General features: G+C 45.9%; 1 protein-coding gene across 2 annotated transcripts; it reads right to left on the bottom strand.

Moving 5' to 3' along the window:
- Positions 1-6,818: 6,818 nt before the first annotated feature.
- LOC119334090 lies at positions 6,819-11,324 on the bottom strand. Of its 2 annotated transcripts, none has more exons than XM_037606750.1 (7): positions 11,204-11,324; positions 10,334-10,387; positions 9,592-9,766; positions 9,115-9,281; positions 8,318-8,630; positions 7,349-7,515; positions 6,819-7,256 (listed from the first exon to the last, which is right to left on the bottom strand). In XM_037606750.1, exons 2-7 carry the CDS (start codon positions 10,353-10,355, stop codon positions 7,105-7,107), a joined length of 996 nt encoding a protein of 331 aa, XP_037462647.1. In that variant the 5' UTR covers positions 10,356-10,387; positions 11,204-11,324; the 3' UTR covers positions 6,819-7,104. The 2 variants fall into 2 exon arrangements, with proteins under 2 accessions (XP_037462647.1, XP_037462653.1); XM_037606756.1 differs by having other exon boundaries at positions 11,177-11,303.
- Positions 11,325-22,084: the final 10,760 nt, after the last annotated feature.

Here is a 22,084-nt window from a genome sequence, read left to right as displayed (position 1 = left end):
TATAGTTGAGGTCTGTGGCCCACCTTTGTACATCATATATACGTGCCTATGCACGGAGAGTAATATGTCATGCAATCATAATCTCATACAAGATCTAAGGTGATGTCTTCTAGATAAAATATATGTAAAATCTCAGATACCAGCCTTGCTATCAGATTCCACTCGTTGTATGGAAAGATCTCTATTTATTTGACATCGCTTTTCCTTTTAGACAACTTACTATCAATCTTTTATGTTTTTGGGTTGGGTGACAGTTGTTTCTTTGTATTTAATGTACCTTCTCCATCTGTCTACTGCAACAAAAATGCTGCAGGTCATATTGTGAGGCCATCTTCCATAAATTGTGAAGGGTGTGATGATAAAGAATTTTTCTAAGCATTGTTAAGAATGCTAACAAATCCAGATTGGAATGTGTTTTATTAAAAAAATTAGTATGTTACTTCCTTTTCACCATGACAGAGTGCAACAATTGAGATCCCCGTATGTATTAATCATTCCCAATCAAGAGAATGGTTGATTTTACGACATTGTTTATTCACTATTGTTGGATAAGTGAGCAACTATCTTTACTGAGGGCCAAAGGCCAGTACATATACAGATGTGGTAAAGTGCAGAAAAGTCCCTTATACAATGGGGATGTACACAAGGAAATATACACATCTAACACCCCTCGAACTCATGGTGGATCAACAACACTGAGTTTGAAGAGGAAAAAGCCATGCTGCGCTCTAGTCTGTGCCTTCGTGAAGAAGTCAGCCAACTGTAACTCAGAGGGCACATAGTGAAAAGCGAGAGTCTGATCCTGAACAACAGCACACACAAAGTGGGCATCCACGCCAATGTGCTTGGTGAGCTCATGCTTCACCGGGTCACACGCAATACTGATAGCACCAGTACTGTCGGACAGTAGAGGAGTCGAGGTACTAACACACACACCAAAGTCCTCAAGTAACCACCGTAACCAGATCACCTCAGCCGTCAACATAGCTATGGCTCACAACTCAGCCTCTGTACTCGAGCGAGAAACTGCAGTTTGTTTCTTTGTCTTCCAGGCAATAAGAGAGGCACCAAGAAAGACATAGTAAGCAGACAGCGAGCGTCGACAGAGGGATCACTAGCCCAGGTAGCATTAGAGTAGGCTTGGAGCTCAAGAGAGCTGGAGCAGGGAAAGAAAAGGCGCTAAGAGATCGTGCCACGAAGATATCATAGAACACGGAGGAGGTGACTATAGTGGACAGAGGTGGGGACTGAAACAAACTGACTCAGGATGTGGACAGGATAGGAGATGTCAGGACGCGTAACAGCAAGATAGACAAGGCTGCCAACGAGGTGACGACAACGAGTGGGATTAGGAAGAGGGTCACCATCAGAGGCACGAAGCTGAACGTTGAGCTCCATAGGAGTCACAACTGTGCGCTCATCACCAAGAGCAGCGCGAGCAAGAAGATCCTGAATATATTTTTCTTGGGAGATGTAGAAGCCATCAGAGGTTGAGGAGATCTCAATCCCAAGAAAATAGCAAATTGGACCAAGATCGGTCATGAGGAACTGGTCGCGAAGGCGAGCCTTAACAAAGGCAATGTACTCAGAGTCGTCACCAGTGATGATCATGTCATCGACATAGAGAAGGAGAAGAGTTCGACCACGAGGAGACATGTGAACAAACAACGCGGAATCATGATCACTGGGCAAGAAACCAGCGACAGTCACCACAGAGGCAAAGCGCTCAAACCAGGCGCGAGGGGCCTGTTTAAGACCATAGAGGGAGCGACGAAGTCTACAGACCATACCGTCAGGGGCATAGTACCCCGGGGGTGGCTGCATATAAACCTCCTCATGTAACTCGCCATTGAGAAAGGCGTTCTGGACATCAAGCTGAGAGATGGACCAATGACGAATAGAAGCCATAGCAAGAAGAGTGCGGACAGTGGTCATGTGGGCCACATGAGCGAATGTTTCATCATAATCGCGTCCATGCTCCTACTGAAAACCACGGGCCACAAAGACGAGCTTTGTAACGCTCAAGAGAACCATCGGAGCGAGTCTTGATCTTGTAGACCCACTTGCAGGTGATGGGACGAACACCAGAAGGGAGGGAAACCAGATCCCATGTGCCAGAACGCTCAAGGGCAGCAAGCTCTTCGGCCATCGCAAGCTGCCATTCAGGCTGAGTCATGGCAGTCCGATAGGAAGTGGGCTCAACAATAACAGAGAGACCGTACCAATCAGGAGAGTAGCGATCAGGTGGAGGGCAAGGCCGAGTACGGAGGTTATGAACCGGGGAAGGCATGAACGGAGGGGCACCAGAGGTGGAAGGCACGTCAGGCACATCAGGGGAAGCATCCTCAGTACGAGGGCGACGAGTATAGTGGAGAGGAAACAGTGAGAGAGGGTGATGGACTAAACATGATGGTGTAGAGGTGGAGGAGGAGGATGGGGAAGATGGGGTCGATGGGGAAGGAGAAGGAAGGAGAGGTGCAGGAGGAGGAGGTGAGACATGAGGCACATAGCAGGGTGTATTGGGAAGAAGAAGAAAAGAAATATCGTCCACAGAGAAGCTCGAGGAAGAAGGACGTGGGTAGTAAGAGCGAGACTCGTCAAAGGTCACATCACGGGAAATGCGCAAGCGGCGACCAATAGGGTCCCAACAGCGATAGCCCTTGTGCTCATCACTGTAGCCAAGGAAAACGCACTCAACCGACTGAGCAGTCAGTTTGGTGCATTCTCGCGGGGCAAGAAGGACATAGCACACACATCCAAATATACGAAGAGCTGAGTAGTCAGGAGATTGACCAGTGAGACACTCCATAGGAATAGCACCCTGCAGAGCAGTCGATGGTTGAATGTTGATGAGATAGGTGGATGCAGAAACAGCCTCAGCCCAAAAGTGGGGTGGAAGAGAAGCGGCAATCATCAGCGCACGAGTCGTCTCAAGCAGATGACCATGCTTACGTTCGGCAACGCCATTCTGAGCATGAGCACCAGGACATGAGAACTAGGCAAGAGTACCTTGTTCCGCGAGAAAACCACACAACAGCTGATAGATATACTCTCCAGTGGAGTCAGCATGAAAGGTACGAATGGGCGTGGAAAACTGGGTGTGAACCATGGCAGCGAATCGTTTGTATATAGAGAGAACCTCGCTATGAGATTTCATGAAGTAGAGCCAAGTGTAGCAAGAGAAATCATCAATAAACAAAACATAGTAGCGATGACCACCTTTCGAATCAAAGGGAGTAGGACCCCTGACATCAGAATGAACTAAGTCAAAAGGGCACTAAGATACAGACTCGCTAGTAGGATAAGGTAACTAGGTCTGTTTGCCAAGTCTGCAACCATTACAATGTAAGAAAACATCTCCAGATACACACCCTAAGAGGCCCTGATGAACTAAAGAAGACAAGCGAGAGCCACAGATGTGACCAAGGCAATGATGCCACTGCTGGAAGGACGCAGACGAAGAGGCAGCAAGAGCATGGGAGCTGGCAGAAGTGGTGGCAGCAAAAGGAACACAAAGCCAGTCAACCTCCCAAAGACCCTCTGACTCACGGCACCGGGGCCCAGCACCAACCAAAGTCTTGGTGCGACGATCCTAAATAGAGCAAGAGTCGATATCAAGAATGACACGACAACCAGAATCAGTAAATTGGGCAGCGGGAAAAAGTTTCATGGTAAGGCGAGGAACATGTGAAACACTAGGAACAGAAAAAGATGGAGTGGAAAGAAGACCACGACTAGTAACAGGAAGAGGTGTGCCATCGGCAGTAAGCACATTAACAGGCGAATCAAGAGGTCGAAGGGAGGACAGCACAAAAGAATTAGAAGACATGTGAAAGGAGGCTCCAGAATCCAAAACCCACGAAGATGTACCTGACTGTGTAGATGCCTGCGGTGGTGGAGAAGTGGATGTAGTCACAGCAGCAGCGAAACCGGTCGACGAAGAGCCTGAGGAGGCCAAGAGACGTTTGAGCCTCACAATGTCCTGGTCAGTGAGTGACGGAGTCGAGGAAGATCCAGGAGTCCCACTGGAAGAGGATCGCCTCTGGTCTCGCTTCTTCTCACGGCAATCAGACTCTGGATGACCTGGCCGAGAGCAGTAGCCCCAGAAGGTGTCACGGCACGACCGACCCCTCTCAGTATAAGCAGGGCGACTCACCCCCCCTGAAGGTGTGGGGAGGAGATGTGGAGCGGTGAGCCGAGCAGACGACACAGGAGCCCGAGCAGCCAACACAGACGGGACCACCAGCAAACCAGCAGAGCGAAGGCGGGTCTCCTCAGCACGAAGCTCGGCAAGCACCTCCGAGATAGGAACACGACCACGAGCAAGCAGGTGAGCACGTCTGGGCTCAAACTCAGAGCGGAGATAAGATAAGAACTCATGGACCCGCTGAAACTCCAGATCAGACCGAGTAGTCTGACAGCAACAACAGGTGCCACAAATAACTGTCCGAAGAGAGTCAAGCTGGCGCCAGATGGCAGAGCACTGTGAATATAACTCATCAACAGAGGAATCACCTTGCTGGAGTGCATGCTCCTGACGCACCACAGATAGGTAGAGAGCATCACCAGAGGGCTGATAGCGCTGACAAAGATAAGACCACATCGCTGCAACTGTGCCAAGTCCCATGAACTCCAAAGCAAACTGAGGGAGGACACTCGCAGTGAGAACAACAGCAGCACGAGCATCGTCATTGCACCACTGAGTGTAAGCAGAGAGATCATCACGGTACACCGAAAGAGCATCGGAATAAGCAGATATCTGGTGATCATAAGCATCAACTGCAGCATCATCAAGGGCCTTGGCTGCATCCCGGTCAGCCTGAGAAGCCTCAACAACCAGTACCGGCGGCACCGGTGGGATTGGGGCCACGAGCGCAACAGGGCATGGCGGGCAGGGGACCTCGCTAGGAAGAACACCTCATAGAAGAAGACCACACATATGGATGCGCATGAACCCCACAAACTCAGCGTAGTTGGTGCCATCGAAGATCACTGAGCACCAAGGAACAGCAACATAGCCCGAAGAAGACATGAGGAAACTCTGATTTTCTCCTCTGTTTTTTTTGGTCAACTCTCCCCGATCTGGATCAGGGCTGAGAGCCTCAGGTGAGCCCGATGCAGCCCCGAGTGGGAAATCGGGAGGAAGGGGGAGCCCAGGAGGAGGGCCGGCCCTGGGCTGCACCGGCGGCAGCAGATGGAGCAGCGGAGGTCAGCCGGATGCGGAGGCGTCGGCGGTAGCGCAGCAGATGAGGGCGCTACCAGGGCGCGGCCGGGCGGAGACGGCGCGGCCTGGTCGCGGCTGGGTCAGGCAGGTCGCGCCCTGGGCGCGCGAAAGGAGCAGCGGCAGCCAGAGGCGCGGCCGGGGCACGGCCTGGGCGCTGCCTGGCGGGGATATCGCGGCCTGGTCGCGGCTGGAGCACAGGCGGGGCGCGGACTGAGCACGCGGGCGCGGGCAGAGCAGCTGCAGGAGCAGCTGCAGACTTCTGCCGGGCGCGGAGAAGGTGGCCGGCGACGGGGGAGGAGGTGGCCGGCGACGAGGAAGCTAGGCACGGAGCTGCAGCGTGCGGGAGAGGAAGAGGAACCTGGCAACTGATACCATGTTGGATAAGTGAACAACTATCTTTACTGAGGGCCAAAGGCCAGTACATATACAGCTGTGGTAAAGTGCAGAAAACCCCTTATACAATAAGAATGTACACAAGGAAATATACACATCTAACAACTATTAGGTTTGTAAATATCATTATGGGTCGTTACACAGTCAGGAACTCTCTCGGCAAGACCTATTGGGACCTACAGATAAATGTCGCTTCAGTTTTCCAGTTTTTAAAAAAGGGATCTATGTGAGTGGTTTATGGGTACTGAACACTATACAAGATTCAACACTGACAAACTTTCAAGATATGTGTTTATCTTCCTCTGCCAGTCTTTTCCCATGGATAACTCTATGTGGCTGTTAGTGACCTCACGAAGAGAATTAAAAATTCTCCTTGAAGATGATCATTGAGTTCCTAAAAATGTGACTAGAAATATTGTGTACTAGGAAATCATCTATGCGCTCTAGCAGTTGCCTCTCCTTTTTTCTTTGCAGGAAAGAATATTGAACATCGCTGTTCTTCTACTGATATGACTAACCTGTTTCAGCTCTTTGTAGTTATCTGAAACCTGTGTTTGCATTTTGCCTTTCCATGTTGTGTTTATCTCTGTCCCATATTTCATCTCTTTGCAGTTATCCGAAGCCAATATTTGTATTTGCAGACTAACCTATGTGGCTTTTGCTAGAATATGTTCTATTAGATATTCTACTGGAATCTGAATGAATGAGTAATATTGCATTGGCATAGTCACTTTCGTAAAGATTCTTAAAAATGCGTGATGGAAAACTGGCGCATCGATTTATTAGAACACAAGATGTACTCCGTGGCACCTGCTAACGCAACACCCTGTTCTTCCATTAACATTACTACAGCTGCTGCTTACCATTTTTCACTTGATCTTTCAAATAAGAATAGCTACCAAGTGAGCGATAACTACTCTAACAATGGGCACTTACATGCGTGGTGTGGCACCGCGCTTTGCCTACTAGTTCAGTTTATGCATACACAAACTATATCCAAAAGTATTAAACATAGGCTGCAAACCTTAATTCTATGGTGTCGTTTGACATCATAGTCACCATGAAGCACCACCACTGGACAGAGGGCAAATGAAACACCTTTGCTCTCAAAATAAATTATAGACGCAAAGTGCTTTACATGGAACCATATGACTATATGATTCATCAACTGGGAACATCCATGATACACAAAAACTAAGCGAGAGATAACATGGTTCAGCTGAACCAAACATCCATGTAGCGAAACAAGCTAACCAACATAGTTGCATCATCCATGCATTTAGAAGTACTTCCGATGACATAATCTGTTCGATACATATATCTAGAAATATATGCGTGGAATCATCTCACGTCTCAAATCCAGCTCATTACTACTAAATCACCCCACAAGTTTTTAGTAGTGCTACCACGACATTATCTCAAATAGAAGTCTAGATATAAGTAGGATGTAAGGGCATTATCTCTCCATCAGGCCATGAGGTAAACATCTAACCATCATTGGATGAACCAACGATAGTGAGATCCGCCTTCACAACGCAGCTCGATCCCACAACATAGCCTCCAGACGGGTCCTTGAGATTCTTGAGTCCAAGGAAATCAGCCCATCCCCAGGCGTGTCCACCCGTAAACACCAAGAGACCTGCAATCACCATAAAAGTAAGATGAACTGTAATCATCATGAGGTTACAAACAGTAGCTGCTAGCACTGATACTTGCTAAGGAGAGCTGAACCTGAAGTTGTAGTCAAGTGTTTCCCATTCTTTTGGTCCAGGATGGACAGAGTCATTACAACCACCTTCTTGGACTCGAGATGGAGCTCATCCGATGCATCCAGGAATAAGTACAAGCTGAGGCAATCAGTGCTGTACTTGTCACCACGTGGATAGATGCGGACATACCTGTGAAGAAAATGGGAACTGTAACTTCAAAAATAATTTGGTACCCGGGAAAATGTATTTGAAAAATGTGGTTAGTTACTGAAATCAGAAAGTTGTGGCTGAGCTTGGCTGTAGGCAGGTTAACTTTGGACACGACATGGTAGCACTACAATTGTACAAAAAAAATTAAACAAAACATCACTAGTTCACTACAGTACAAGATAATGGAGTACAATGTTGCACAAAAACAACAACAACAACAAAGCCTTTAGTCCCAAACAAGTTGGGGTAGGCTGTATCCATAAGATCTCCATCAGGTGAAACCCATAAGATCTCGCGACCAACTGTTAGTAGATTTATTACAATGTTGCACAAAAACAAACTGAGAAAATAATCAATGGTATGTGGCACATACAAGAACGGGTGGTACCAAATATATACATGAAATCAAAATTTCTAGCTTTTATTCAACATATATTTTAGTACTACATTGTTTCAGAATTTTTGGTGCAGCATGGTTCCGAAAACCTGTTTCTACTAAAACTGGAATGCACTACGCATATCTGTAAATATACTAACAGTTCTTTGGTTGTATCAAGCTAAAATGTCCAGTTATAATATCTGAAGGACCTCGCCTTGCACAAAGATCTGGCCATTGCTAATGTCACTGTTGGAATAAATAAAAGAGTAAAAAAGAAGTTCGTACAGTGACCAGGTATGGTAAGCTAAAGGATACGTATAAGCTAAAATGTTGGATAACACATGCATACCATTTATATAAATCATTTGTGATGTAACTGCCTAACTGGTAACAGGTGCATACCATTTATGCCCGCCAACTTCAAATGTAGGAGAATGAACAAAGTGATCCAAGTCCAGTTCAAGGAAATTGTTTATGTTCCAAGTGTATGTCCCTTTGACGAACCCCTTCTTCTGAACAAAGAGGTTCTGAACTGTGGTGTCCTTCTGAACCACAACAGGCTTCTTTTCAGGAGAAGAGACATCCATTTTTAATATCTCCACACCGAAGACACAGCTATCATCAACTAGAAAAGCAGATGATTTCAGTAGCTCCTGAAGAGGAATCAAGCATTGCTCCTTCGAGTAGGTATTCTTGAAATGAAAGTTGTAGGTATCTGCGGTTAGGTAAAGGTTAGAATATTAGAGAATGAAGAACTTGTATGCAAGACGCAAATATACCAAATAATATCTAACCAACCTTCACCCTAGCTAAGAAAGCAAGGTAGTGAATTACATCCAAATAATGATAATCAAATTTAAAGAGAAACATGTGTATGCCATCTGAACCATAATAGCCCCAAGTGTGAAACTTGTAATGTCTACAGAGAAACTTGTAATGACTCAAGTGAGAAACATGTCTATGCCATCTGAACCTTCCAAATTCCTGAAGGTCTACAGAGAAACTTGACAGCAAAGAAAATACAAAGCGACTTGTTAACAGTAAAACGTTGTATTTGATCATATTTTCATATGTACACATGTTGACTTGTAATGATGGAATCATGGTATTTAATTCTCAAACTTATGACACACAGAGGACTATGGATTTGTAGCTGTAATATGATGGATGTGCTTGAAAAAACACATCCATGAGACTACCTTTGCATCCGCAGTACATTCCTTTTGTATGGTTGTATATTGACAACTGAAAAACCACATGCACCGTGTGACCTGGCACCATGCTTGCTTGGGATGTCTTAAGACAAAGAGCAACATATGGCGTTTCAGAACCAATTTCCTTATGCATTGGACTCACTTGCAGGTACCTGGTAAATGAAATCATGCGAAGAAACCAAAGTCAGTCTAGAATTCATAACTGAAGTAGGAACGAAGTCTAATTTCTTCACTTCATGCACCATATCAAGTTTTAGCCTGTGACTGTTTGTTTATGAGATTGTGATTGCTAATTTGATTACATCGATGACCGATCGAAACATCATTGTGAGTACATGGCATCCTAAATCAATGTGTATATGGATAACATATAATTACCTTTTCTACTAAAACAAGCCAGGTGGTATTTTTACAGCTAATACATGAATATTGCAGACTTTCTTCTGCAATTATGGTGCATACCAGTTATACCCAGAGCAGTGAAAAGCGTCAGATTTTGCTGACTTAGCTCCTGTCTCAAGCAGCGATGAGAAGTCATTAATCCTCCATTCTAAATCAGGAACATGGGTCTTTCCAAAGTCCTGCATCCTCCATTCTGAATCTGGAACAACATGGGCCTTTCCTAGGCATGCACGAGCTGATATTTGCACAAATGCAATAACTCAAAATTAGAAAACAAGGAAAGAGAGAACATGCTATGAGAAAAGTCATGTGCACGTTGCAGTTCCAAATGAACAGAGTACAATATCAACAACCGCAAGAATGAACAACAGCACATAAGTTCTTCATGTCCTGATTAAATGAATCAAAATCTTGAACGCATATAGTTATTCATGTCACCAATTAGGGGTAGAGCAAAGCAGAAATACTCGTACTTTCTTATAGTATGTCATTAGCCTGTACTACCGCTTCTAATCAACAAGACATCAAGACCAGCACTCAAACAACTTCATGTTTCTAGATAAAGAGAGTGATATACTCAACATACTAGCTAGCCATCTTCAATTAAGAGCTAGGATTTCATATTCCTGCCTTGACTTTTGCCAAGGATTTAATGCTGTAAATTACATCTAACTTTTACAGTTTAAAAGACAAAGTCCAAACATCAAGCTTTTATTTGGTTTTTAAAAGACAGAGTCCAAACATCTAACTTTTATTTGGTTTATTAAAGACACAGTCGAAACATCACGATTGGCATACATACATGAACTCTTGCAGTTGCCCATAGATCTGCCCCTTCTTCCTCTTCTCTCCTCCTCTTCAAGTGAGATTAAATCATCAGGTAGAGCCAATCTCAGGTAAAGGTAGCACATCATCATATAGACTACTATTACTAAGAAGTAAGAACCACGGTAGACCAAACAATTAATTATCATGCCATACTGTTGGGTCAAGAACATACAGTATCGTGAGAGGCAGAGCCAATCTTGGTGAAAAATGATGACCACGGCATGTAAAAATCATTACCCGCCAAAACAAAGGAGAGAACAAGAAGTAGAAGTCTCTATACACGAACAGATCGACTATTAAAAACCTACGCGCTTTACCCCTCGATCGATTAGGAAAGAAAGCCAAGAACTTGCATCCCAAAACACTGAATCCCCGTTTTGGGAAAAATAATATTGGAAGTCTGAAAAACCCTCAGCTCCAGAAGAAAAAGTGAAGAATAGTAGGATCACAGGCGCGCGATCCGCGGTAAAGAGACGAGATTTGCGACTTCCATGAGGAAGGCAAGGAAGAGAGAGACCTGGATTTGGGGGCGCAAAACCCTGAATCCCTGCTTCGTGAAAAGAAAAGAAAAACTGGAAGTCTGAAAAACCCTCAACTCTAGAAGAAAAAGTGAAGAACAGGGTAGGATGCGATCCGCGGTAAAGAGACGGGATTTGCGACTTCCATGAAGAACCCTGAATCCTGTTTTGTGGAAAGAAAGAGAAAAACTGGAAACCCTCAACTTCAGAAGAAAAAGTGAAGAACAGTAGGATGCGAAAATCCATGGTAAAGACGGGATTTGTGACTTCCATGGAGAAGCGAAGGAAGAGAGAGAGACCTGGATTTGGGGGCGGACCGAGAGTACCTCACAATGGCTTCCTCAGCGCTCGTCGGGGTCCCGGAGCCGGAGGTGCGAGGCAGGGGAGTGGGGTTTTAATGGAAGTAGAAGGGGCTGGTGGCCTCACTTTCCTCTCCTCTGTCTCGGCCCGTCCGTCCGTCCCTCCCGTCTCTTTTCTCATTTATCAAAGCACCCAGCTGCCATTTTGCCATTTTGGTGCAAGGTTTCTTTTCTTTGGATTAAAGCGGACTGGCGCGTTAGCCATTTTTACTTCTGGACGACGGTCACTGGTCACACAGAGGGAGAGCACTTGCCCGCCACTTTTCTATCCTCTGTCCCTCCTGCGTCCGTCTCTCCGTTTCTTTTCTTCCCTTATTAAAAGCACTAAGATTCCATTCTCTTGCAAGATTTTTTTTTTCAATACACTAAAGCAGACCGACGCCCCCTCTCTCACTCTGATTTACCACGTCTCTCGTGTAATCTTGCTGGGTTGGTAGCTGATCCCTTTTGAAGGAAAACTGATAGGTGGATGCGGGCTTTCTTTTGGGCCGGGAAAGATAAAGTCAATGGTGGGCAGTGGCTGGTAGCTTGGGACACGATCTGTCGGCCGATGAGTCTTGGTGGTCTGGGCATCAAGGATCTGAGCACACAAGCCATCGCTCTGAGGGTGCGCTGGGAATGGCTTCGCAGAACGGATATGCTTCGCCCGTGGCAGGGCATCCCGCTTTCTGATGATGCCGAGGTCAAGTTGATCTTCAACAGCTTCATCAAGATCGCGCTTGGCAATGGAGGGAGGGTCTTGTTTTGGACGGACAGATGGATTCATGGCTTCACGGTCGGAGAGATCGCTCCGTTGATTCTGGAGATGGTCAGCACGAGGGCGCTCAATGCTAGCACTGTTCGGCAGGCTTTGTTGGATAACGCGTGGTCGCGAGATGTGCAAGGCGATATTTCCTTCCTGGCACACATGCAGGTGGCCCACTTGTGCCTCGCCATCGCGACGGTGTCGCGGGACGATAACCTCCCTGGCCAGTTTAGTTGGCCTGCTGACAAGTCCGGTGTATACACGGCGAGGTCGACATACCGGAGGCTCTGCATGGGCTTGATGCGTTCGCCGACCTCTATGGCTATTTGGCGAAGCTGGGCTCTGTTGCGTTGCAAGATCTTCGCCTGGCTCATGGTCCAGTATCGCTTACGGACGTCTGATAGACGCGCCTGGCATGGGCTCCAGGACGAGCCATCCGCCTGCTTCACATGTTTACAGGACCAGGACAACGTTGATCACATTCTCGTGAGATGCGTCTACGCGCGGGAGGTTTGGCATCGCTGCTTTGACAAGATACACATGGACATTGCTCTGCCAACTAGGGATGAAAACGGCGCGGAAACGGACGGAACGGGTTGCTATCATATTTGTTTTCATATTTTTTTACAGAAGCGGAAACGAATACAGAAACCCCGGAAATGAATACGGAAACAGATACTACAGGAAACAAACACGGAGCGAATATAGAGAGGACACAGAAACAAAACTGTGTGTTGACCGGAACTTAAACCCCCTTGAATCATAGAGAAATACAGACGAAAAACAAACAAATTGATGGAATTCTTAGCATGGCTACAAATTAATATGGTTGTGTCGGTAACATAGGGTAGTATTGTAGTATTACATGACAATTCCGTATATAGTCTAGCTGAGTATGTGTGTGGTAATAAAAGTTGGTACTCAAATGATACATTCTGCTCATTCTACTCATTGTGTCATTGTGTGTTGTTTGGTAGTTGGCTACAAAGTAGCCATGAGGCTATAGTAGAAATAGAAATTCCATATTAACGGAAACGGAAAGTTCCGTTTCCATATGTGTTCCACTGGTAAACACAATTCCATTTTTGTTTTCGTTTCCGCATAAAAAATTCCATTTCCATTTCCATTTTGCAAATTTCCATTTCCATTTTCATATTTCCTCTCCGTTTCCATTTTTCCTCCGGAAAAGTGGAAAATTTCCACTTCATTTTCATCCCTACTGCCAACCCAGGGTAGCACTTTTACCGACTGGTGGTTCTAACAAAGGATGAGGTTCTCGGGCAAAATTCGCCGCAGTTTTGACTCCTTCGCGATTGGCACCGCATGGGCATTGTGGAAACAGAGAAACGCGAGGCTGTTCAATAGAGTGCTTGATCAAAGGACGCCCGAGCAATTGGCGATGCTGGTTCTTTCTAACATCAAGGAGTGGTCGATAGCGGGATTCGGTGTAGGAGGTTTAGATCCGTTTGTGAGAGAGTGAGGTTGTACTTCTCTCCGTGTTGGTATTTGTCAAGCAGGATGTTCGCATCTTGCTAGACTGCTTGTAATTATCTTCTGCCTTCTATAAAAATACAGTACGCCAATTTGGCGTACTCCCGAAAAAAATGGGAACTCATATTCTCACTCGTGAGAACTTGAATCGGGACAGCCTCACTTTCCTACTGTTTGTTTGTCTGTTTTGATAGTTTTTCCTTAAACACAGGAAATGTCCATTATATTGGATAAAAAACCGTTAAACAGCTGGCATCCCATTCAGTAAAATACCTTGGAATAACCTTTGCAAGAATTAGAGTGAGGCGGCGAACTCAGGTCAAAGCAAATGCCGACAGCCATTGGCCCCCACAATTCTTCCCAAACACTTCTTTTAGTTAAGATAATTAGCATGGTGGTGATGCTTACTCTACCGTCGCTAGGAGGTCTAGGGGTATGCCGGTAGTCACCGTGTTGGTGTGCCGGTGGTTGCGGGGTTCCGTTTCTCTGGTTTGTGCAGGTGTGTTCCTCTTTGAAGAATCGCTCTCATGGGTCTTGTTCTTTGCTTGCTTTCGAGGATCCTCTCGTCATTGGAGGCGGCCGCCATGAGAGGCCGGCCCTCGTCGCTTGGTGTGGTGAGACCCTAGTAAAAGATATTGCAACGAATAAAGAGGCAATGGCCTTTGCCTTTTTTTTTGCTTGCTCAACAAGGGTGTCTAGCCAAGCATAGATGTGCCTTCCTTCGGTGTTAGGTGTTGTCGCGTTTTTTGTCATGCATGTACATCCATGACAAATTTATGACAGAATCAAGATAGTCCTACCTGTGCTGTCATAGAAGTGTTCCATGACATTACCAAAATTATCATCACGGAAGTGTCCACTTCCATGAAGATAAATCGCGCGTCACAGAAGTGCTTTCGTCAAGGGTGACCAACACGTGGCATCCACCGTAACGGAACGCCGTTAAGCTATCAGGTCGGGTTTTGGCTCCGATAACCCGTTAACAGCCCCGACCAATGGGGATTTTCCACGTGTAAAATCATCATTAGCTGGAGGAAACACGTGTCGGCTCACCGTTGGGACAGATGTCATCCATTCATTGGACCGAAGTCGCCTATGATACGACGACACGTGGCACGGCCCAACAGAGGCCCATTCCTGTGAAAAGGCCGACCCGTTTGACTTGGTGAAAAGGTGGCGGCCCGGCCCACGGAAAGCCTGTTAACGGCCTGTTCGCATATAGCCCATTTACAGCCCGCTAACCTAGGGCCCGTTACGCCCTATCCGAATTAGGACCAGTAGCGTCATCTGGGCCGTCCAATATGATTCAGCCCGTTTTAACTTCCGGTCCATGTGTGGCCCATGACTTCTTTCGGCCCATATGAGGACCTTTGTAACTCTTGGCCCATTAACGGCCCGTGATGAAACTGGCCCGTAATGAACAGTGTATCACTTTATACCCATTAACGGCCCTTTATTCCATTGGGCCATTTCCAGCCCAAGTTATCTTTCGGCCTTCTCAGGGCCCATTGATTCTTGGGCTCATTTGCAGCATTCGGTTACATACGACCCATTACTGTCATTTTCTGCTTGTGGGCCAAATTCAGCCCGTCGTTACAGTCGGCCCGTTTGCGGACCGTTAATACGTTGGGCCGTTTTCATGTCAAAAAAACCTGTTGGGCTGTTTTCATAGAGTTATCAAATACGGCCTATTAACGGCCCGTTATGGTCCACGAATAGTACGGCCCATGATTGGCAAAATGATGATACGCCCCGTAGAAGGCCCATGGATCCTACGGCCCGTATGAGGCCCATGGATAGTACGGCCCATAGAAGACCCATGGACCCTACGGCTCGTAGAAGGCCCATGGACCCTAAGGCCCGTATAGAAGGCCGATGGATCCTACGGCCCGTATAGAAGGCCAATGGATCCTACGGCCGGACGAAGGCCCATGGATCATACGGCCTGCAGGAGGCCCATGGTTACAACAGTCCGTGTGTTGTCATGATTATTTTGGCCTAGTTACCAAAAATAGGCTATTGTGGCCACTAGAAAAACACAGAAAAAGAACTGCAGTGACTACAAGCAAACAACTAAACAAGACAATAAGGAAATAAATAAGCAAGCAATTAAGGCTAGCCTATTACCGCTATTACACATATTACATCCACTGGGCATCAAAGTTCGCCACCAGTGCAAATATAGGGAACAAAGCAGCATATTACATACACTGGCCGTCAAAATTGGCCACCAGTGCAAATAACGCGGTAGCAAAACAAGAGCATAACTGAAACAACTTCAGAAGAGCTCAAGAAACGTTATCCTGGGTATCCACCATGCTGGCAATAAGCTTAGCAAACTGATTAGCTTTGTCCTGTTTGGCGCTAAAATCCTTCCGCTTCTTGTCGCAGCACATCTGATCGATGTCTTTCAGCTTGTAGTTGAGACTCAAGAAACCGAACTGATTCAGACAGTGAGTTTGAATAGCTTGTGCATGCGGTAGTGGCCAGTAACTCGAACACAAAACCAAGACAGGACTTTGGGGTTGTCTCGCTGTCTTCAAGATAGTCTTCCTTAGCTGTTTTATCAGCTTTGTTGGAGACCAACAAGGATGTGTCACTATCCTGAACCTTATCTGCATTACTTCCTTTACCATTGCTTAATAAGGCACTCTTCCCCAATATTCTGTTAGCATTCTAAAAGAAGAAACAAGCAGACACATAACAAGTTTAGCATGTACTAGTATATGAAACTCATTTCGGTGAACCAGTTCATTAGTAAGGTGGACAGGATTAAACTACCAAGTCTTCTATTGCCAAGTACTAGTACATAATAAAAGCATCAAACAAACATATATCTATGTCCTATGGTCACTGCATTGTCTTGCCAAATCAAAATAGAGACACGGTTCAAATCATATCAGTTCAAGACAAAGCAGCAGTGAAAGAATATAAAGCGTGGGAAACTACACGGCACAACAAGATTTCAGATGGGTACCACGGGTCTACATGTACAACAACACTATTTGCTCTGTTGTGATGCTAGTAATGTGCATGATATGAAAGTCAACTGTATACACAATTGAAATTGAAATCAACAGAGCTATTGATAAGAGCAAACCTATTAAAAAAACATGCGTGAACATACCTGCTGTGCCATTGGAGTTTCGATTGGATCCTTCAATTTAAAAATAAGTTTGTATGAGTAAATACAGTGATACAAGAGCAAAGCAATCATAGTTAAAAAAGGCGTGCCTAAGCGAGCGCTTAAGCGCAACTAGGCTTTAGGCGTTGGCAAAACGCATTGCGCATAACTACGCATAATCTATGCATAACTGTGCATAAGCATGTGCTTTGGTCAGTAGAGCGCAAGGCAGTGGCAAAACGCACAATTAACGCCTAGCGCTTTTTTGAACTATAATAGCAATGGAATCTTAAATTAGAACAGTTGTTCTTCAGGTTTAGACACTTGTTCTACATGAACAGAATACAGTAAGACGCAAGAATAAAATACTTAAAAATAGAAAATGAGCTCATAGACCTTACCACATTCTTTGTTCGGGACTAGTACAGAACAAGGCGTTCCCAGTCATCGTCCAGTAAATGTGTCTCAGGAGAACGTAAGGGAATTTGATGAGTTTCTTTGCCGGTGAAGTACGTTTCCTTCAGGTAATTCCGATACTGCCACCAAGCATTCTTGAAGATAGCAGAGATATTATCACAGGTTACCTCATCCTGAGTTTCCAGATCGGTCCTTCTCTGTAGAGAAAAATGGGAAAATTTGATGTATTATAACCATCATGGAGGTAGGATGTATGGGACGAAGCAAAGTAATTGTCATGAATAACATTACTTACACATAACTCCTGGACAAACACCTGCAACTGGCATTTTCCTTCATCTTCAGTATAATATTTCCAAGATGGGAAGATACGCACATACGATTTAACAACATCACATGCGATAGATGCTAAACTACGACTGCCTGGTTGTGCTTCCTCCACAGGAATAGGCGTACTAACTGGTGGAGTTGGGGTTCGCTGTGATAGTACTGGCCCTTTGGGCACTGGAGCTGCCTTACTAACTGCTCTTGTTTGGGAGCTCTATGGTGGAGATGGTGCTGTGTCAACAGGAACTAGGTTACTATCAGCTGGGGTTGGGGTTAGATTGGGTGAAGCTGGTTCTCTGTCCATCGCAGTAGGAGTACAATCTGCGAGAGTTTGGGTTATGTGTGGTAGGGCTGGTTCTTGTGCATGTACAACCGGGGTGCTATCTGCACCAAGAGGTAGCACTGTTTTATTTGAAGACCGTGTTTTTATTTCGCTAGATACTGGCATCACCCGCTCCAATTCAAATAGCTGATAAACAGAAAACATAGTTGAATGTACAGACATTGTATAAGAGACAGATGCAATAGATAGTGTGGAAAAAAGAGGGCATGAAATAGTTGACATGTATATTGTTTAACTAAAACGGATAGCATGACATAATTTCACATATATGATGTCTATCTAAACTGGATAGCATAGCATAACATAATTCAAAGATATGATGAATAACTAAACAGGATCGCATGACATAATTCACCTACATGTTATCTAAGTAATCAGGATCGCATCATTTAATTCGCATATGTGATTTATATGCTAAACAGAGGGCATTCGATATGATGTCTGAACTAAGAACATGGTGTTGAATATTGTGTATATGATGTCTAAACTATGCAATGCAAGACACCGTATGCATGATATGAGCAGTATAACCGTGCCAAGTTAGAGCATACACCTTAGTGGGGGAATATGACTGGTCATCTATCTCTGAATCCATCTCTGATGAGCTATCGGGACCCAACAAGAGATCTGCTTCGACAGGTAGCACTGTCTGCTCTGAAGGCCTTGTTTTCACTCCAGATTTTTCCATCTCCCACCCAAATGGCTGATTCACAGGAAGAGTAGTTTAATGTACAAACATTATCGACAAATGGAAATGTAATGAAGAAAAGGATGGGCAAGATATCATTCAAATATATGATACCTGGTTAAACAGGATGGCATTGCACATTTCACATATATTATGGCTGGCTAAAAGACATGAGACTGCATAATTTCCATATATGATATAGAAACTAAACAGGTGGCATTACAGAACATGTCTAAACTAAGCAGATGACATATATGATGTCAAAAGTAGGCACTGCAACGCAACATATGCATGATATGACTAACATCATCATGCCAAGGTAGAGCAAACACCTTGGGGGTAAATAGGAGTGGTCAGCAGCGTCTGAATACACCTCAGAACAGATATCTTCCTCTGGATTACAATCTGGAGAGGGGTGGGGAGGGTTTGCCATTGAACCCACCATGGAGCGATGTTTGCATGACATTGTATTGCCGCGCAAAACTCTTCTCTTTTTCTCTACATGTTCAGCATGACTGTGTACAATATCTGGCATGCATACAAAAAAATATGGTGAGATTATGTAAGGAGAGCATGCAGAAATTTAGAGTGATGGTAACAACCAGTGGATCGACGTTTTTCCGTTGAACCAAAATAGCCCTAATGGATCGACGTGAATGTATAATAATAAGTGAAGCAACAAGTGTACAACCTCTTTGCCGTAGCCGTGTCGACCTCAGCATCATTGGGTTGGTCGCTGAAGCAGTTGAGGTAGAGGTGGTTGTCGAAGGTGTGGAGGAAGATCTGAGGAATCTGTAGACGGCGTTCAGGGCACTGCTCTGTTGTGATGGATTGTTCTATCGTTAGAGCAGCTCCGGTGAGCCGTAAGACGTCAAGGCTGAAGCAGCACAAGACAGACATCGTCAATCTCAAGTGGGATTCTAATAGCATCTCCAATAGATGATGTAAAATGGATGTAAAATTAACATCACCAAAAACCACCTGACTACAATAGTGAGGTAAAAACTGTTGACTCTGAACTTAACTGTCGAAATTGAAATTTACTGTGGAATCTGAGTGATACTGTCGAAACTGAACGCAATGGTATCAGAGAGGCACTTGACATGTAGTTTAGGGAGGGCCTGCAATTCATCTTCAACCTGCACCCCCCTGAGCCGCCTGCCACCACCGGTCGAACCACCGGCCCCAGCGCCTCCTCGCCGCCCTGAAACAACTCGCCACCGCCGCCCCAGCCAGCCCTCTAGGCCCCCCGCCCCCACCCTGAATCCTAAGATAGATAGTGGGGTACCTCTCTGGCGAGCCCCCGTCCCCGCTGCGGGTGGTTCTTCTTTAACTCCGGCGAGCCCCCCCAACCCCTAAAAATCGACTGACCCAAAAGTCGATTCAGTCGACTGAAGTGTGGCTTAATCGGAGCAGAGCAGCAGCACGAGCGAGGGGGAGAGCAGCAGCAGCAGCTGGGCGAGCGAGCAATCGAGCGAGAGCCGGAGCAGCAGCAGCAGATCCGGCTGGTATGGACGCTGCCGCCAAAGGGGCCTCGCACTGGGGGAGAGCCGCCGTGGAGATGTCGGCCGCGGCGCCGGCTTCAAGGTAGCCACTCCATGGGGGTGCAGGAAGGAGCACCGTCGGCGCCGGGAGGTCGAGTTAAGGAGAAAGTGCGATGCGATGAGTGTACAACCTCTTTGGTGGCGCCGAGTAGGCCTCAGCTTCGTCCGAGGAGTCGGTGAGGATGCTGCGGTTCCGGTGGAGCAGGTTAAGGCGGCGCTGTGGGGATGGAGCAGCCGCGATAGACGAGACGATCGTCGGAGCAGCTTCTTGGAGGTGGAGGACGGGGCGGCTGAACCGGCGGGACGGCGAGATGGACGATGGATCCTCATCCGGGGAGGTGGACGAGGGACGTCGAGCTGTTGCCGTGGACGACGTCGTCGGGCAAGAGGCTCCGGCTGGGCAGCGGTGACGTGGCGGATGGAGGAGGGTGGGGTTTCGCGGCTGGAGCGGAGAGGTTATGGCGGCCTGGGATTTCGAATGGCGAAAAGGGGGCGATGGGAGGGGGTGAAGCATGACTTAGGGACGCGCTTGTCCAAAATGTAGGGTGTGTTACAAAAGTACCCCCCACTGATTTGAACTAGCGGCCATTTAGGCTCAGGGTTAGAAGGGGGATTTCGCGTGTCGAGATTTGGCAGCTGGAGGTAGTTTTCGCGCGCGTTGTAATTTCAGGATAGCAAGGCGCGGGTTGTGAAGGCGCAAGTTTTGGGAGCACGATATCTGAATTTTCAGGATATAACAAGACGCGGGTTGAATTTTAGGGACAAGCCTAACGTGTAGTAATATTGTATTTGTACGTACCAAATCAATTCGCACTTCCCTCAACCAAAAAGAAAACAAAAAAATAAAACTATTCACACCACACAAAGAGAGAGTCTTGCCCCGTTTTACTATACAAATGCTATTCAAAGCTACTTCCTCCTTCCATCTATATAGGGCCTAATGCATTTTTTGATGCTAACTTTGACCAAATATTAGAGCAATGATATATGACATGCAACTTACACAAAGCACACCGTTAACTTCGTCTGTGAAAGGTTCTTTCAATTATATAATTTTCACATTGTGCATGTCATGTACTATTAATCTTGTCAATAGTCAAAGGCGGTCTTAAAAATCTCATTACGCCCTATATAGATGGAAGGAGGGAGTATGAATCCATGTTATGTCCGACTAAATTTTTTTCGCTTACTGTATAATGCATGTAACCTACTCATACCAACATTTTAGTGCATTCCAAATGTCTATACTACCGCTGCAATTCGAACTAAATTTGAATTTGTTTCTCTATTTCAATAAGAATCTACAATCATGATTGTTGCCAACTTCAACCATCATAGTTTCCTTGCTATCCGCCAGATATAAATCGGACGGCCTATAATGCAGGATGGCAGGCACACCATCATCAACAACTCCGTTTTTTATAAGAGTAGAGATAAAATATATTAAATGTAGTCTAACATGTTCATGAACACACCATGTGTATCACCGTTATATATATTCACACATGCGTCGGTTTAAAACACTATGATAAATTCTTCAAATATCTGAATTCGCTTTTTATAATGAAGTATATATGATCTCTATTCGTCTTTTACACCCACACAACCCTCTTATCTTTGTAGCTAGCGCTAACTTTCTCTTGTGCGTGCACACGCCCGCATCCCTCTGACCCTCCCATTCTCTAGCTCCATCGCGCAAATTCGTCTTTTCACTTTAGGTCGTTCACCCATGGTGTGTGTAGGCCCCCCAGCTCCTTCTTTACAGCACACATCGATCGATATGCCTCTCTAGCCAGGTGTGCCTAGCACAAACACAAGCTTCCCCTCTTGTCTTGTCACCGTCCATGCCTCACTCCCACCACTCTTTTCATCGTTCTCGTACTCGCACACTCCTCCCCGCTCGATATAGTATGCCTCTTGTACCACCTCCTACATGCATCCCTATCTCTCTATCCTTCTCCTCGTGCCTCGTTTGCTTCTAACACACACATGCATGTATACCGATCGATCTCCCTACATATACCTAGATCGACTTTAACTACCCCCCCCCATCGATCGACGTACCTCACAAGTTATGTCTCTCCTTTCTCTAACAAAGGGCGATTGATCTTCCTATGTAGTTATGTCTGATTACCACAGCCACATCGCCCCCCTCATCATTCATGCATG

This window comes from Triticum dicoccoides, chromosome 1B, assembly GCF_002162155.2.
Source record: "Triticum dicoccoides isolate Atlit2015 ecotype Zavitan chromosome 1B, WEW_v2.0, whole genome shotgun sequence".
In the NCBI taxonomy this organism is placed as follows: domain Eukaryota; kingdom Viridiplantae; phylum Streptophyta; class Magnoliopsida; order Poales; family Poaceae; genus Triticum; species Triticum dicoccoides.
Note: the sequence above shows the minus strand (reverse complement) of the source record. Positions and strands in the feature narration are given on the sequence as shown.

Coding starts and splice junctions, on each gene's coding strand:
- LOC119334090 (XM_037606750.1), bottom strand. CDS start 10,355: ATGGGCAACTGCAAGAGTTCAT. Junction 9,767..10,333: donor GGGCAACTGCAAGAGTTCAT/GTATGTATGCCA, acceptor TGCAAATATCAG/CTCGTGCATGCCTAGGAAAG. Junction 9,282..9,591: donor CACTGCTCTGGGTATAACTG/GTATGCACCATA, acceptor TTCATTTACCAG/GTACCTGCAAGTGAGTCCAA.